This window comes from Manis javanica, chromosome 10 (genome assembly GCF_040802235.1).
Source record: "Manis javanica isolate MJ-LG chromosome 10, MJ_LKY, whole genome shotgun sequence".
Classification (NCBI taxonomy): domain Eukaryota; kingdom Metazoa; phylum Chordata; class Mammalia; order Pholidota; family Manidae; genus Manis; species Manis javanica.
In genome coordinates, this window is record NC_133165.1 from 59,436,029 (window position 1) to 59,452,576 (window position 16,548).

Genomic DNA, 16,548 nt, shown 5'->3' on the forward strand with positions numbered 1-16,548 from the left:
GAAAAGGGGCGGAGAAGGGAGTGAGGGTTTGAGGATTGGGAGGAAAGGGTTGATAGGATTCCCCACAGTAAGGATGAGTAGATGTGGACTTCTTCAGGTTTGGAAATCAATGAAGGTTCCCTGTAACCATAGGTTGGCCAAGAGGATATGGGTGTCAGGAGCCAGGCGTCTGTAGTCATTGTTTCCAGGAACAGTTTCCAGTGGAGAGAGGGGTCCATCTCAGTGTGTGGTGAGGAGGTCACGTGAGGGTGAGGGATCTTCTGTGGCCAGAAGCTGGTAGTTCCTGAGTAAAAGCTGGTTGAAAGCTTGATTAGAGATTTTTCTGACTTGGGATTTGATTAACTTTATTATACAGGGTAAGAAGAAACAGGCGAGAAGAATGATTATTATGGGGCCTGCGATGGGCCAGAGCCAGGTGAGGAGGGGGTTTGTTAGTATTGACGAGAATGGGTTGGAATTGGAAGCAGAGTGGAGACGGGAGGCAAGGTCGGTGAGTTTGGTAATGTCAGTTTCTACAATGCCGGATTCGTTGATGTAATAGCAGCACTCTTCCTGGAGGAAGACGCAGGTGCCGCCCTTCTCGGCTGTAAGTAGATCTAGGGCCCACCGGTTTTGAAGGGTGACCTTAGGTAGCGAAGTGACCTGTCTTTGGAGAGAGGCTAGGGAATCGGCAGTGGATGTCAGGGCTCCCTCAAGTGTGGCGTTGAGATCTCTAACTGCCCATAGGCTTCTCCCGAAAAACTTGCCCCAATGGCTGAGGTGATCAAAGAGATGCCGACCATGATGGGAAGGAAAGTAGCTCTTTTTGTGCGCGAGGGCAAGGGAGGTTGGAGCTCAAGAAATTCTGTCATGCTGTAAAGTGTAAGCTGTGGGATTAGGGTGACGAGAATGCAGGGTGTATCGGAGCTGAGAGGCAGTGAGTTGAAAAGACTGCCATTACACTAAAAGAAGTGTCCCAGTTGCATAAAAGTCTTAGAGCCGGAGGTAGGGGTGTAGATAGAGAGGCAGTGAAGTGCGGTGGAGGGGGGTGGAGCTGGGCCTACACAGTGGTGGATGGTGAGATTATCTGCGCATTCTGGTTCCCATAGGGGTATGTCTGCCAGGGGGCAGAGGGGTTGTCTTTCTGCATGGAAGGAGTAGTTGGAAATATTAAGGGGCACAGCGGCCAGCAGTGGGCGCTGTAGTGATGCGCACAAGAAACAATTGGCTGTGTTAAGGGTGTGGTTGAGAAAGATGGTGGTGTCCTGAATGAGCTGTAATGAAGGGTAGGAGAAATGGGAAGAGGGACGGGGATAAGAAGATGAAGAGGCGCCGTCAAGAGTTTGGATAATGACTTTTTCGGAATGTCTGATATCTGATGCAACTTGAGAGATTTGGGAATGAGAGGGAACATACTTTTGAGAGATATGAAGGGTACCGTGGGGGGTCGAGGACCCCCCCCCATAGTAAACTGAGGCTGTGACTCTGGCAGCTCATTGAGAGTTCCAGGGATCTGGGATTGATAGGAAGAATGAGCCGTTGGGATATTTCATGAAACGGTTGGAGGAGTAATACTGTGGGTACTGGAAGTTACTCATGTTGTGAATGGCACAAGACCAGTAGGGACATCTCCTGTAGGTGTCTGGCTATCGCCTGCAATAGGCTTGTTTTTGGTCATAGAGGAAGAAGAGGCAGGGAGAATAAGGGTAGCTGCTAGTGAACACTTCGGTGGAGGGAGGAAAGTGGTGGTATAAAGGCTCAGAGCAGCTTTTCAGAGGGCAGTCTGGTGTGGCAATGAGGGCAGTAACTTTTGTTTGATGCTGTGTGTAAGTCTCTCTGACTTTGAATCGCCATACAAAGGAGGCTGGGGTGGTTGGGAATACAGTAGGAATGAGGAAAAAAAGCGAGAGAGCAGTAAAGGAGGAAAAAGTCATGATTCGGGTATGGATGGCAAAGTGGGTGAATGGGATTTTGGAGAAAAGAGGACAGTAAAGTCAGGAGTCTAGAGGGAGGAAGAGTCTGTAATCTTTTGTAGGTTAAGAGATCTTTTAGGTGATGTGGGGACAGAATGGTAAGGGGCGCCCTGAATGTCAGTTTATGAGCTTCCTTCTGCAAGAGCTGTCTAGCGGCTAATGCTCGTAGGCAGGGGGCCCATCCCCGAACTGTGGGGTCTAATTGCTTGGAGAGATAAGCTACTGGGGCAACGGATGGGCCATAATATTGGCTTAGGACTCCTAGAGCTTGACTGGACCTCTCATGAATGTATAATGAGAAGGGCTTTGACAAATCAGGAAGATGGAGAGCTGGGGCTTCCACAAGGGCTTGACAGAGCTTAATGAAGGAGTGTCGGGGTGAGGAGGATAATGGTTTTTTAGGGGGGCTCTTGCTGAGGTCGTATAGGGGTCTTGCCAACAGGGAGCAGGGAGAAGTTAGGGATCTACGTTCTAAAATATCTAGCCAGGCCTAGAAAGCCAGGGATTTCTGTCTTGGTTTTGGGAATGGGCAGGTCAGAGAGGAGCCATTTTCTGTCTAAGGTAATGGACTTTCCTTGTTGAGATAGAAGGAATCTGAGGTAAGTGACAGAAGGGGAAGAGATTTGAGCATTGACGGGGGATACTCGGTAACTTCTGGAAGCTAGAAGGCTAAGTAGGGAGGCGGTGTCAAGTTGAGACTGTTTCCACGAGAGACTGCAGAGTAGAAGATTGTCTATGTATTATAAGGTGGACTTGGAGTGATCATGATGAAACTGTTTGAGGTCCTGAGCTAGGACCTGTCTAAAAATATGGGGACTCTCTTGGAAGCTTTGTGGCAAAACTGTCTAAGTGAGTTGTTCAGAATGTCTTGTGTATGGGTCCGTCCAGGTGAAGATGAAAAAATCTTGGGGGCAGGGGTCTGGAGGGATAGAAAAATGGGTCTTTGAGATCTGGGACTGAGAAGTGTGATGCCGAGGCAGGGATCTGTGATAAAAGGCTGTATGGATTTGGAACTAAGGGATGGATAGGGACAACGGCTATGTTGATGAGGCGAAGGTCTTGGACAAGGCGGAAAGATCCGTTGGTTTTTTTAACAGCTAATATGGGGGTATTAAATGGGGAGTGAGTGGGTCTGTGGTAATTTTTGTTTAAGAGATCTTGAATGATGGGTTGGAGGCCTATGAGGGATTAGTGGTTAGGGGGCTGTCGAGAGCTGACAGATATACTGAGAGGGGTCATGTAATTTGATAGAGGCAGGGGGACATAGGGCCACGGAGGGGCTTGTAATGTCCCAAACTTTCGGATTTACAGGGTTATGAGGGCGTAACCGGAGCTTTCATTGGGTAGAGGGGGATTGTCGGCTATGAGGGCCATCAGAAAGGGAGTACTGGGGGCTGTGGGAGTGGATATAGTTATGGAAACGTGGAGGAGGGAAAGGATGTCTCGTCCTAGTAAAGGGATGGGACACTGGGGCATAACCAGGAAGGAGTGGGAGAAAGGTATGGGATTGTCTAGGATTGTGCATAAAAGGGGGGGGGTTAATGGGAAAATCTGTTTACCTCCTACCCTCACTATAGGAGTAATGGCTGGCGTGGTAGGGCCCCGGTATTCTCGCAAGACTGAGAAGGTGGCTCCTGTATCTAGGAGGAAGGAGATGGGGTGACCGTATACTGTTAAAGTAACTCTGGGCTCCTGTTTGGTGATGGAAATGGTCGCGTGAGAAGCCCCCGGGCCCCGTCAATCTTCTTCTGCCAGCTCCACTACGGCGGGCTTAGGATGGGGGTTGTTCGTCCAGCCTCCCCTTCGGGTGGTTGGGCAATCAGACCCCCAGTGGCCCTTTTTGTGGCATCTGGGGCATGGGGTGGTAGGAGATCTGGGGGAGGGGCACGCCCTTGACCAATGTCCCTCATTTCCGCACTTGAAACAAGCTCCTTGGTGGGGGCTTGTTTGTAGAGGGGCGCCCAGGTTGTGGTTTTATCAGCTATGCCAACATCTGGAAATTGGCCTGATCAGCTTTTTGTTTACCGCGTTCTTTCTCCTCCTCCCGGTTATGGAAGACTTTAAAGGCTACTGTTAGGATCTCAGTCTGTGGGGTAGCGGGGCCCTGTTGTAACTTTTTGAGTTTAGCTTTAATGTCGGGGTAGCTTTGAGCTAGGAAGTATGTCATAAGGACATGTCTTCCTTCAGGTGTTTCTGGGTCCAGGCTGGTATACTGTAATAGGGCTTGAGTGAGTCTAAGAACACGGAAGGGGTTTCATCTCTCTTTTGAATTATGTCTTGGAGCTTTTGAAAATTGACTACTTTACAAGCTGCCTTTTTCAGACCTGCTATTAAGCAGGAGGCAAAAATATGTCGAGAGCGGAGACCTACGGCGGTGTTATAATCCCAGTGTGGGTCTTGTTTGGGGACAGCAGTGGGGCCAGGGGGATAGGTGGGGTCAGTCCTTTGATTTTCGGTAGTGTGCGTTTGGGCGAAGTCCCAAACTCATCTACGCTCTTCAGGGAGGAGAGTATTGGCCAGGAGCATGAAAGTGTCACGATGTGTGAGGCTGTAAGTCTGAGGGGTCCATTGAAACTCCCTGATGTATGTCGTGGGATCAGTGGAAAAGGAACCTAGGCGTTTCTCTAGTTGGGCTAAATTTCCTAAAGAGAAAGGGACGTGAACACGCACGATGCCTTTGGATCCTGCTACCTCCCGGAGGGGGACGATAATTTTGGGAGGCCCTCGGGACGGAGTCTGAGGGGGACTGAAGGGTTCTGGCTCAGTCTGTGGGGGAGTGACGTGGTCTAGCCGTGCCTAGTCGAGCAGGTCCTGAAGTGCAGAAGGGGGGCAAAGAAAATAAAGAAAGATAGAATCAGACCCACGTGTCGCCAGCTAGCAGCCCAGCTGCTTACTTCTGCCGCTCTAGTTGGGCTTGAACTCATGACTCTGAGGTTAAGAGTCCCATGCTCTACTAACTGAGCTACAGCAGGGCTCTAGTTAATTGCTTATGGAATGCGTAAACAGAATGTTCTTTGTTCTCCATTACTGCCACATCGGTAAGTGGGGGAAGGGCATATCTAGAAGTAGGGGCGGTGTTTTTACACATCTTCAAGGTCTCCCTATTTTCAGAGTGCGGAGTCTTGGCAAGATATGTTTTGTGGACAGATAACTTCTAAGGACTGCACCGGTTGTTCTCTAGCTTGTGCTTTCTCATGCTGCGTTCAGACATGGGGGAAGGTGCTTTCCCATTCTCCCTACAAACATGTGAGAATACAAAGGCATTCCCTAACAGGGGAGAAACAGGTGATGAGGGCAAAGATGGAGGAGGCCCCTGGGACCTAGTTAAACGGCGGGCTGAAAGGCTCAGGCTTAATCTGCGGGGGACGAAGGCAGAGGAGGTGAGATGGGGGAGGAGATGGTGGGGGAGGAAGGGAGAAGGGCTGTTGTAGGAGAAGAAGGGTGAGGGAGTGAATGGGAGGCTTCTGCGGGGGCAGTGGCTTGCAGGCTAGGAGAACTTGGGAGGGGGCGGGGAGAGGAGGAGGCGGAAAGCTTCGATACAGGGAATCTCCTTCCATTTTTTCAGGCGCTGGCAGTAGTTAAAAAGATCGCGAGTGATGTTAGGATGAAGAGTTCCCCCTGCGGGCCATTTGTTGTTATTGTCTAGGGGGTATATCGGCCAATCTTGGGAGCAATATTTATGGAGAAGTTTTGGTTTTATATCAGGCGTCAGGGAGAGGGTAGCCAGATGCTTAAGCAGGCATTCAAGAGGTGAACTTTCAGGGAGGGATGAGGAGGCTCCCATGGCTAAAGGACAGAGAAGGAGACAAACAGGGGAAGACGAACAGAGATCCTCGGACTGGAAGCAGACCGCAAGGAGACAAAGGGCATCCCAGATGATCCTTGGTGGTCTGCGGAAACTTGTATACGAGTCGGAATTTCTTAGGAAGTGTGGTCATCGCCCAGACTTCCCTAAGAAGGCAGAGTGCCGGAGTCACGAGGTACCTAGCGCTAGGCGTTTTTGGTAGACAGAACAGATTTCGGCGGATGGAACAGAAGGAGGAGGGGGCGGGGAAAGGGAGCGTTTTCATCCGCAAAGGAGTTACCTCGTTTATGGCTGTTGGAGGGAGGGGCCTGAGAGTCTGTTGCAGCTGTGAAGGCCTGAGGCAGGGATTTATGGCTGTCAGAGGAGGGGCCTGAGGGTCCGCCGCAGCTGTGAAGGCCTGAGGCGGGGAGAGTTCCCTCCTCATCCCCGAGCATCAGGGCCTTGCCGGACGATCACGGTTAATGGCAGTGCGATAGCTCGGAGAAGAGTGGCCCACCCTGGGGAAATTTTGCTTAAAAACTTTCAGCACTAATCTATGGGACGGTGAATGCGTTTATGACTGTCGGAGAAGGGGCCTGAGGGTCCGCCGCAGCCGTGAAGGCCTGAGGTGGGGAGAGTTCCCTCCTCATCCCTGAGCATCAGGGCCTTGCCGGATGATCACGGTCAATGGCACTGCGATAGCTCCTATAAGAGTGGCCCGCTCCGGGGGGAAAACTTACCTAAAGGCCAGAGAGGAGTGGTGAGTGTGTTGAGCCAGCGCCAGAAAAAGAGAACGAGGGCAAGCTGCTGCTGGTGTCGGGGGGAAGACGGGGCCCAGTTGGGGTGTCCCGTCTCCCGGGTTTTGGCACCAATGAAAGGAAAGGAGCGACACATAGCAGCAATTCACCGGAGAGTTCCACTTTATTAGGGAAAGGTGCTGGGTTATATAGGAAGGGGCATGAATTGATTGAAGTATCAGTTCTACGGGGCTGGTGGCTGTTGGTTAGGTGCTGGGATTGGGAGGGGGCCGAGAGGTGATTGGACTTCAGGTGGCGCCGGCGGGAACTGAGGACCCCGAAGAGATGCCGGAAGTTTGCCATCTTACTGGTGGGGACCCTTCAATGCCCAAAGGATTTTCCTGAGTCTTTTGGGCCTTGACAGTTTTTCAGCTTAAAATAATCTTCATGTCACACTGGCACATCATGGGGTGGCATACCCTTGGTCCCTAAACTAATAAACTTAACTTAAAGGTAGCATAGACATATCCTAAGATTAGAGTTGAGAACAAGAGATTCAGGTCCCTCAAATAAAGCTAAGAAAGAGATTTTAGGTAAAAATGTACAATAGTTGTGAAATAAGTTATGTACAATCCAGAAATAATGAGTTCAGTGAGAAATACCATGAAATACACAGCGCCATAGTGATAAGCGCCAGAAGCCTAGTGTCTGATTTCCTGAAAACATGCCACTGTTAATTTGGAAGCATATTTAGGAGGTCTGATGTGACTTTAGGAGTGGAATATGCTTGCCTTTCTCTCTTCGTGCCTTCCTCCATTTACCCAAACATTAACAAGCAGAGCAGTTATTTCAGGCTTACCAACTTCTCATTCAGTGGCACATTTCTAAATATGCTATGAATTATGATTACACTCAACATACAGTTTCTGTAAATTTTAAAACTCTGTAACATTTAGCTGTTTGATTCATCTGGAATTTTTGTGTGAGACTAGGGATCCATTGTCTTTTTTATTTTTTCTGAATGGATACATAATTTCCCAAAACATTTAATAGCCTCTCCTTTCTCCACTAATCTGCAGTACCACCACTGCCATACATCAGGGACAGAGTAGTAATGTTTAAATGAGTCATGTCATGTGTGATAGTGCCTGCTAGATTGTAGCAACTATTATTTTTATTGTGCATAATAAAGGTAGTTGGGGTAGAGAGGAAAATGTCTCTCCAAAGATGCTCACATCCTGATCCCTGGAACCGTGAGTCATGGCAAAAAGGAATTAAGGTTGTGTAGTTACAGGAGGAAAGATCCCAGCATGAGGTGAATTAAACCAGTGAAAGCAGTGAAGCCAAAATCAGTTGAGGGAAAACCTAAAGTGGGGGAAACCCATTTATTGCTTACAAGAAGCCTGGTTCATGCCTCTCCTTCAGCTACTCCTACTCACCCATTTCTCTCCATCCAGGTGCACACTTGCCACTCACTGCTCATAAACACCTATTGATATGGAAATGGCTAAGGAGAGAACAGTTTCTCTCCACCCCTTGTAAACACATATTGATATGGAGATGGACTAAGGTCAGATGAGAGATTCTGGAAATACAGCAATTTTAGGCACAGCTCACCCCTCCAGAATTCTTGCCATACAGTCTACTGAGTTACCATCTTCCATAACAGCCCCTAAAAAGCTGGAAAACTGGAGAAGAAAGAGTGGGAAAACTGGAGCACTGTAACTAGACCAATAACATACAATAAAAACAGAAATAAATCATGATAATCCTTAAACCAGAGGATTCAGCTAGGTTCAAAGTGCTATGCAGATTAAGTCCATAGCTCCCCCATTCCACAGGAGGAGACCAGCAGCTGAACTAGTAGGGAGCTCTGAGCATGACAGCAAGCAGCAGCTGCAGCCAGGGGGTGGGTCCAAGCTGCAAGGACTGTAGAAGAAAATAACCATAAGGGCGATAAGATAAATGTCTTAATGACACCAGAATAGGCAAGTATTTTCCATCAGATAAGATGCAGGCTGGAGAGTGGTCCTGTGATAGGACAGTGGCAGGGATGGGATTTCATCCTGGTCCAGTATACCAGACTTTCACCCTGGGAGAGTTACAGATGGGTCAATATATAGGGCTCCTGGAGGTAAATGTAGTGGCCATAAAGATAAGACAAAACTCCATAAAATGCTCTCACCTCCCAGTGGTTTTAGGTACACTACTGTGATCTTTTGGGGCCACTCTATTGTTTCTCCAAGAACACACCAGAGACCAACTTCCAGGACTTGTTCTCAAGGTGCCAGAAGGGCCAGCCATTGCTGGTCCATGTCTCAAAATGTCCAAGGCCACATCCACTCAACAAAGTTTCCAGGGCTTAGTACAGTTGGGACTGGCAGCAGGATGTTGCTCTGCTGACCATATCCTGGCTTCAGTAACTCCTCTTTGGTTTGCACATACAGTTGTATAGGAGAGGCAGCAATGTGTGTTAGCATACCCACAGGGCTCAAGGCTCTTTTTAGGGCTTCTCATTCAAACACCATATTACTGTCCATAAGCAAACTGACCAGCTCTTTCTTGTTTCCAGCTGACTGTATTTGAACTCAACACATAACTCTATTCTAAGTCTCCAGCCTGCTGGCCTCCTCCATCAGACTTTGAGAGTGGCTCTAAGGATAAGCCTTCTGAATTGTTATGTGGTTTCTGGAATTGACTGTCTAATCTGATTAGATTTAATGACTATTTCTAGTAGTAAAGAAAGCATTGATAGTCCACAGCAATAGAAATACACAAAATATTGCCATTGGGTTCTCATAATTAAACACTTATAAGAATCAATGGTCTAGTTGACCATGTACTTAATACCTTTGAGCATTTTTGTCAAGCTAACAAATATAATGAGATTGGTTGGTTGTTCCTAAGCTCACCGAACATAGTGAGGAAAGAAATGGATGAGGGCAAGGATTTGAATTCCTAGCTCACACATCACATAAATGACCTGAAAGCTTCTGTGCCTGTCCTGTATTAAGGCCTGTATCTCCCGTAGGTAAGAACTGAGGTTGCTGAAAAACAAAACCAGAATCTCAATCTGTGAGTGACTAAATTACGTTACAAATCAAAATGCCAGGCTCACAAGTTATTTACTGTTGAAGTGAGAGCATAAGAACAACCTCCTTAGAGTTAGACTGGGGACGCGTGGGAAGATACTCATGAAGCTGGGAATGTTTGAGCTCCTAAATTCTGATAAATGTGTTTTGCCAGAAGAATTAACATCTCCACCCCAAGCAGAAGCAGTCCCTCCACCCCTGTCTCAAATTAATCCTGAAGCAGTTTCCATGCAAGACAACAGCTGATTCCCCTCAGGACTGACCCCCACCACGGCTTTTTGCTATTACTGTAGTTATAGACCTACAAGTAGACTGAAGTCCCCGCAGACCACTAAAGGTGAGGTACAAAGTATGACCCATGAGGAGGTACACTACATTCCAAAAAACTATTTGAGTTTTCTAATTTGTACAGACAAAAGTACTGAAATAACTAGGTATTAAAGATGTGGGATAGTGGCAAAAGGAACATAAAGTTGGATAAGACCAAAGTTGTTGATAGAGGCCCACTTAGCAGAGATTCTACATTTTAATGTTGCAGCTATTAAAGTGACAAAGAGCTTTAACAGTTTGGTTGGTTGGCCTAAATATGGACTAACAATATTTAGTTAACCATATTGCTCACTAACCAAAGTGTACAAGCTAGTAATGCCAGACATGCCTTGGTTTACTGCAGATGAAGGGATTCAAAGGCTTAGGGAGACTGGAGTGTTAGAATTAAGATCTACTCACAACCATAAAAGGGTCCAAGAGACCCTTTGGGTGTCCCTACAAAATTCATATGTTGCGGTCCTAACCCCCAGTACCTCAGAATGAGATCTTACATGGAGATTGGATCCGTATAGAGTAATCAAATTAAGATGAGGTCCTAAGGGTGGGGCCTGATCCAATATGACTTGTGTTCTTATAAAAGAGGAAATTTTAACACAAAAGCACACATAGAGGGAAGATGATATGGAGAGATGATCACATGAGGCAATCACACAAGAAGACAGTGATCCAGAAGCTGAAAAGAGGGGTCTAGCGCAGATTTCCCCTCCCAGCCCTCAGAAGGAACCAACCTGGCTCACACCTGGCTTTTAGATTTCTAGCCTCCAGAACTCTGTGACAATAGATTTCTGTTTGAGCCACTCACTTTGTGGTGCTTTGTTTTGGCAGCCCTAGCAAACTAATATACTAAATGTCCAAGAAGTGCTATTTCTGTTCTAACTTTTATTACTGCTACATTTTGGAAAGAGTAAAATATCAGTTAAATTCATTGAAATCTTTTATCTGTGTCAGAAGAGCAACTGCCCACCATTGCCATCATAAACTTAAGCTTAAATGTACTGCTTTTATGTTCAAGAGTCAGCAGGCCTACCTTCTTGCTAGCTTACTACATTGTTTGATTTTCCACTTATCTTTGTCATCCTTTACTTATTTTGTGTTTTGTTTTCTTCCTCCTTCTTGGCTGCTAGTTTACACCATTTAAACCAATAGACTTTTCCCTAAACTGTAATAGGAATAGGATTGGTCATTGCCGTTGTCTCCTTGGTCCCTTAGACAAAGTATATCACAATAAAATTTTCATTTATTCAGGAACAATATGTGTTCACATTCAAAAGAATGACATTAAAGCCTTCCTTCAGATTTTTCTCATTCCTCGTTGATTCTTCAGCATTTTGTGTGTAATAAAGATACACCCCAAGAGTTTGTACTTCAAGAAAGATACCTTTAATTGCCTTCTTAGAACCCTTTCTTCTTCCTCACAAGGTGAAGTTTTAGAAGGACACAGATCTGCTGGTTAAATGGAATTGCAGGATGTTCCCTATCAGCCTCCATCTAGACAGCTTTTTAGCTCAGCTCTTTTCTTACATCTTTTTCAAATCTATCTCACCAAGATATTTTTCTGACACAGTTTTCATTTCTGTCTGTGTAAACAAAATGATCATACCCCCATGTATTTGAAAGTGGGTAGACAGGGTACCATCAGAAGCCAGAAATCAGGGCCTATTACTTCACAAACTGGAATCACATCTTATAAAATATTTTAAAATAAATTATTTCTATAAATACTGACCCCTCCCCCATACACTGAAAAAGAAGCTATCACTAAGCTCAAGATGCATGCAAATATAAATACAGGGTGTCTCAACGTCTTAGTGAAATTATGGGCTTTAATAAATTCAGAAGTGTAAATGCTACAAACTTACAAAAACATCATTTGAAAGGTTAATTGTATTATTCTCCCACTTGTTTTTAAGTTTGAAGAATACATTTTAAAATTCTTGTTTCAGTCACCCTGTAGATGAAATTTCAAAAATTAAATGAAAATCTATTACACAATTCTAAGCAAGTACAAAAGAAATGAAAAGAATTCAAATGATGTCTCTTTTATATTTGTAAGCATTTATACTTCTGGAGTTATTAAAGTCTTAAAACCACACTAAGACTTTGGGGGCACTGTTATTAATTCACTTTTTCTCTATAATAAGTCCTTTACTCCTTTACTCCAATATGATTGTATAATTCTTGCTTTCTTGGTAGAAAAATGTTTGTTTTTCAGTTTTGAACAGGGCATATCTCAGCAGACAGATTTTGTAGTTGCCCATTAAAAGACATTGTTTGGCAACTTCCCTGCATAATAAACCAATCTTAGTCTCTTTCTACAATACATCAAAGTGTATTTCTATTGGAATTCCTCTAACATACTCATCTTAATCTCTAACTGTGGGACTTCATTGAATTTGTTTACATTTTATCTGTTATTGTTGCTGAGGGCCTGGCTTAAAAATCTACTATAAAGAAAATGTGAAGTCTCTTCCAAAAAGAATACTGCAAAACAGAGATCAAAGACACAATTTTACTACTCAATCTGTGCAATATCGGTTTACAATTAAAGAATGATTTTAATTGTCAAAATTTTAAATTTTATTAAATGTTTCTGGCAAGGCATTGAATAAATTCCAGACCTATATAAATACACAGGCAGCTGTTTGTAATTTGCATTTTGAAAAAGCACAATGTACTTCGTGCGTCTTATTTCAGAATTTGCATTTTATTATCTTTGCCTATCCACTATATAGTATGGAGTACTTGAACATTTTATTTGAATTTTCATTTTGATGGTAAATCAGATGGTTTCTGACACTTTTCTCTTTTCTCATTTTTCCCTTCTCTCAACCTCCAGGTTTATTTGCTCCCATTTCTTCTCGGTTCTAGTAATAAAACACATGAAATATTTCAATTATTTTCTTTTTCAGCATTCTTCAGTGTACCAACATTTTGTATGACTTTGGCCATTACTTACCATAAATCTAAAGGCAAAACAAAAACTAAGCTTATTGTTTTTATTCATAAATTTTCAAAATACCATTCAGCTAATTTCACATCTTTCTGAAGCTTGCTGTGTTTTGAATTTGGATGGAGGGATGGAAAGGAAAGCAAAAAATACTGTGTATAATATTGCACCATGGGGCACCCAGAATAAATGGAATGGATGTTCCATCCAATGGAGACAGATGCCTCCAGTCATGCCAGCTGTGTCCCTATCAGAAAGGACACGTGATGTCAAGGAAAGGCTGCCAATGACAATGACACCTCTACATACCTTCAACTCCTTTCCTAGATTCCCACAGACACATTTTCCTCTCCTAGTGCATCTTCCCCAGGGGCTCCTCTTACCCATTTCTACTCCTGTGGCCTTGGCTCCCAGATTTTCCTTAGAGGAACAGACCAGTGGTAGCTTGTGCTTTCTGCCTCCTTTCTCCAGCCATCCAACTGTCCACTGGAAAGTGTTGACATCTCTCTGACCTAGCAGGAAGTGCAAGGGAGGAAACTCAAGCTAATGTTTCTCTAGTCTGGTGAGGACCCCAGTTGGAAAGGATAAGAGTTCAAGGATTCCAAATTTCCCAGTCAAAAGCACAGGTAAACAAGAAAACTAACTTTATTTTGTTATAAGTCTATTTAATGTGTCTTGACTCTTAGTCCCCCCATTCTGCCTGATGTAGAAAACTTATCTAGTCCTTTGTACATAAGCTTAGTCCAAGTCAGTGATTTCTTAGTTATTTCACGTTTATATTTCAGTCACACTGAGATTTAAATTTTTCTCTCAGGGTTTTTCTCCCTTCCTCACCTCCTTGCTGCTCACCCTCATTGCTAGGGTTGGGATGGAGGAGAATGGTTGCTGCTGTGGGACAGCTTAAAAGAGGGTATCATCTAGACAATCTTGGGTTTCAACAAGGTCTGGGTCATGTGCTAGTGAATCATGGCCCAGACAACGTAGTCTAGGGTCTCTCAAACTATAATTTGCATTCTAATCATGTGGGAATCTGGTTAAAATGCAGATTTTGATGCAGCAGATCTTAGATGGAGATTCTATATTTCTAGCAGGCTTCCAGGGGATGTCGTTGCTGGTGGCCCTCAGACAATACTTCAAGTAACAAGGATTTGACCAATAGATGATAGCTTGATTTCCAATCAACTCCTTGGCAGAGCAATCTATTGAGATGCCAGCTGAGTTCTCCCCTGTAATAGGTTCCAACTGCAGAGGCATCATTCTGATGCCATTCCTTTTGTCCCAGTCAGGAGACTTTGCATAGACCCTCTCTCCCAGGAACTCACTCGCATTTGAAATTCACAAGAATATATGATGCAAGCAAGCTTGGAACTTGGAAATCTTAAGAAGCTTCTCATGTTCAACACAGCCTGCTTTCCGCTCCAACCCACCACCATCTGGTATTGAGAAACTCTCTCTAAAACTTTTCTCCCTAGGCTGCATCTGGGAAGTGCAGTACAGTTCCTCTTTATGCTCAGATTCTTATAAACTTCAAGGGGAATTCTATTATTGACCTTCCTACCAGCCACCTGGCAGAGCTGGAGGTGGTAAGAGACGAGAAGGAGATGAGTACTGAATAAGCGGCCCCACAGTGTATCTGTTCTCTTGCTGCCTTTCTGTTCCCTCCTCTGTAATTTCCAGGTTGAAAGAAAAGAGCAGCTTTGTCAGCTGACATCCCTCGTTACATTCCCTTTCTTGTGCCATATGTGGACGGTACATGTTTCATGCTCTTAAGTGACAACACCCTCCCCCAGATCCTTCTGTAATTCATATTTAACTATCTGGGATGGGACAAGAGCTGTCACTGGGACCTGAGGGGGTGAGGTGTACATCCTTTAATTCTCCAAAACCATCCCACCCACAAGGAAATCATGGAAGAAAAAGATGTGGCTTGGCAATTTGTAGTTTCATCCAGGATTTTTGTCAACTTTTCACCTCCTTCTTCCCTAAATTAAGTGCAACCACATGTGAAAACCCACACAAAATTAAGAGAAAATATACTCGGTCAAATAGCGCTACAAGCAGAGTTCTCTTGCAGAACAATAGGATTTGGGAACAGATGTGAAAAATGAAAAACAATTAACTCCAGTACATAAATATGTGTACAAGTTTATATATTGCATCACAGTTAAAGTCAAAAGAGCTTAGAGAAATAATGCTTTAGAATATTTCAGCAGTTTGTCTTGGGAAGAGGATAGTCTCTAGTCTGGATGTGTTCTGGCTCATTTTGGGAAGCTCTTACAAGAGTTTATGTATTTCAGATGATTCTGAAAGTTCTAGGCTATCGATTTAGGTAGGGACTCCCTATCAAGGGCTTTTTCTGAAAGGTTCATTTCTCTGAGAAGTAACTGAAACCATTTTATCCTGTGTGGCTTTCCAAAGCCATTGAACCAGCTCCAGGATAAGGTAGAAGAAGCTTTCAAGTCAGAGAACCACCTGAGATCAGATCTGCTACAAGCCTCTACCCTGAGGTTCTTCCCAGGGTCCCCACGCCTTCCTGGAGAACAGAGCACAACAAGGGGGAGACCACAGTTGCTCTGAACATCCTGGCCTGGAAACTTCATCTCTGATGCCCTTTCAGTCTGTACCAGCCCATATTTGTCTATGGTGGACACAGTAAGGCTGTAATGTTTTGGGTCAGCATGTGGTTTTATATCTTTGCTTTGCAGTTCAACAAAGAATGCATCTTAACGTATTATAAAATTGCTGCAACTGCTATACTTATAGCCTAGGAGAGAAATACATCAAAAGACTTCTGATAACACATAAAAATGAACAAAGATAAACACAAAAATACAAAGTAAAATGGCTAGTAGAGAAAATATCTAACTAAACAACTACTTGTTTATATGAAAATTTTCTAAATTTTCTAAAATAAGTTGCTTGAGCTTAAGAACTTGTCATTCATTTTCAGAATTATATGATGCATTAAAATCACTAGTAAATATTTACCTGTATACATCTTTTCAGTTTTTGAATATGTTTTTGAAAAAGGAATTCTTTTCTGCCATGCTGAACCATTATATGATGTTGATGTATATTTATCTGAGAAAAAAAGGAGACTGGGATTGAATATTTTATAACTTTAAAACCATAGTGCAGGAGTATTTCAAAGTTACTCTTTCAAAGCTAAGGCATCAGGGACATGAGTTTATTAAGACCATTTAAGTTCTCAATGAACATGGTTACACATCTCTTAATTAACTGTCTTATTCCTCAAATTAGGCTCTCTCCCATGAGCCTAAGCTAGACGAGAATATGATATCTCAATGTAATGGAAAGATTACATTGCTTTTCTTTGCCATGATTTTACAATTTTTAAAAAGCTTTTTTAAAAACTGGGAGGAAGGAAGCAGAGAAGGAAGAAAAGGAGAACGGAAGGAAGGACAACCTGGAAGGTACAGGCAAAGTCCCTTTCCTTCCACAAAGTGACTCCATGATGGCAGTAATCGCTCTGCCACAGTGAACTCTCTGCCCCAGGAAACCAAATATCTACTTTCCTCTGATGGCTCTGTATTTGAACAGTTAACTAACAGTGATATATTTGTGTTTTCAAGTATTACCACGCAGCTGTGATTCTCAAAGCATGGTCCACAATAATACTACAGATTTATTTTGATTTTTCCATGTTGACATTTGCACGAATGGTGCAAAAGCAATAGCAAGTGTA

General features: G+C 44.0%; 1 protein-coding gene across 3 annotated transcripts in view; it reads right to left on the minus strand.

Moving 5' to 3' along the window:
- Nucleotides 1-12,481: 12,481 nt before the first annotated feature.
- The window catches only part of LOC108392737 (uncharacterized protein C12orf50 homolog), a 40,435-nt gene continuing 36,368 nt past the window's right edge, over nt 12,482-16,548 (minus strand). Inside the window, exons 12-14 of one of the 3 annotated variants that reach the window (XM_073215559.1) lie at nt 15,831-15,923; nt 13,226-13,354; nt 12,484-12,759 (exon numbers count right to left, since the gene is read on the minus strand). In XM_073215559.1, the coding sequence (XP_073071660.1) occupies nt 12,734-12,759; nt 13,226-13,354; nt 15,831-15,923 (248 nt within the window). In that variant the 3' untranslated portion in view covers nt 12,484-12,733. Of the gene's footprint in view, nt 12,760-13,225; nt 13,355-15,830; nt 15,924-16,548 lie in introns of all 3 variants that reach the window. The other 2 variants (XM_073215560.1, XM_037024265.2) reach the window with 2 other exon arrangements.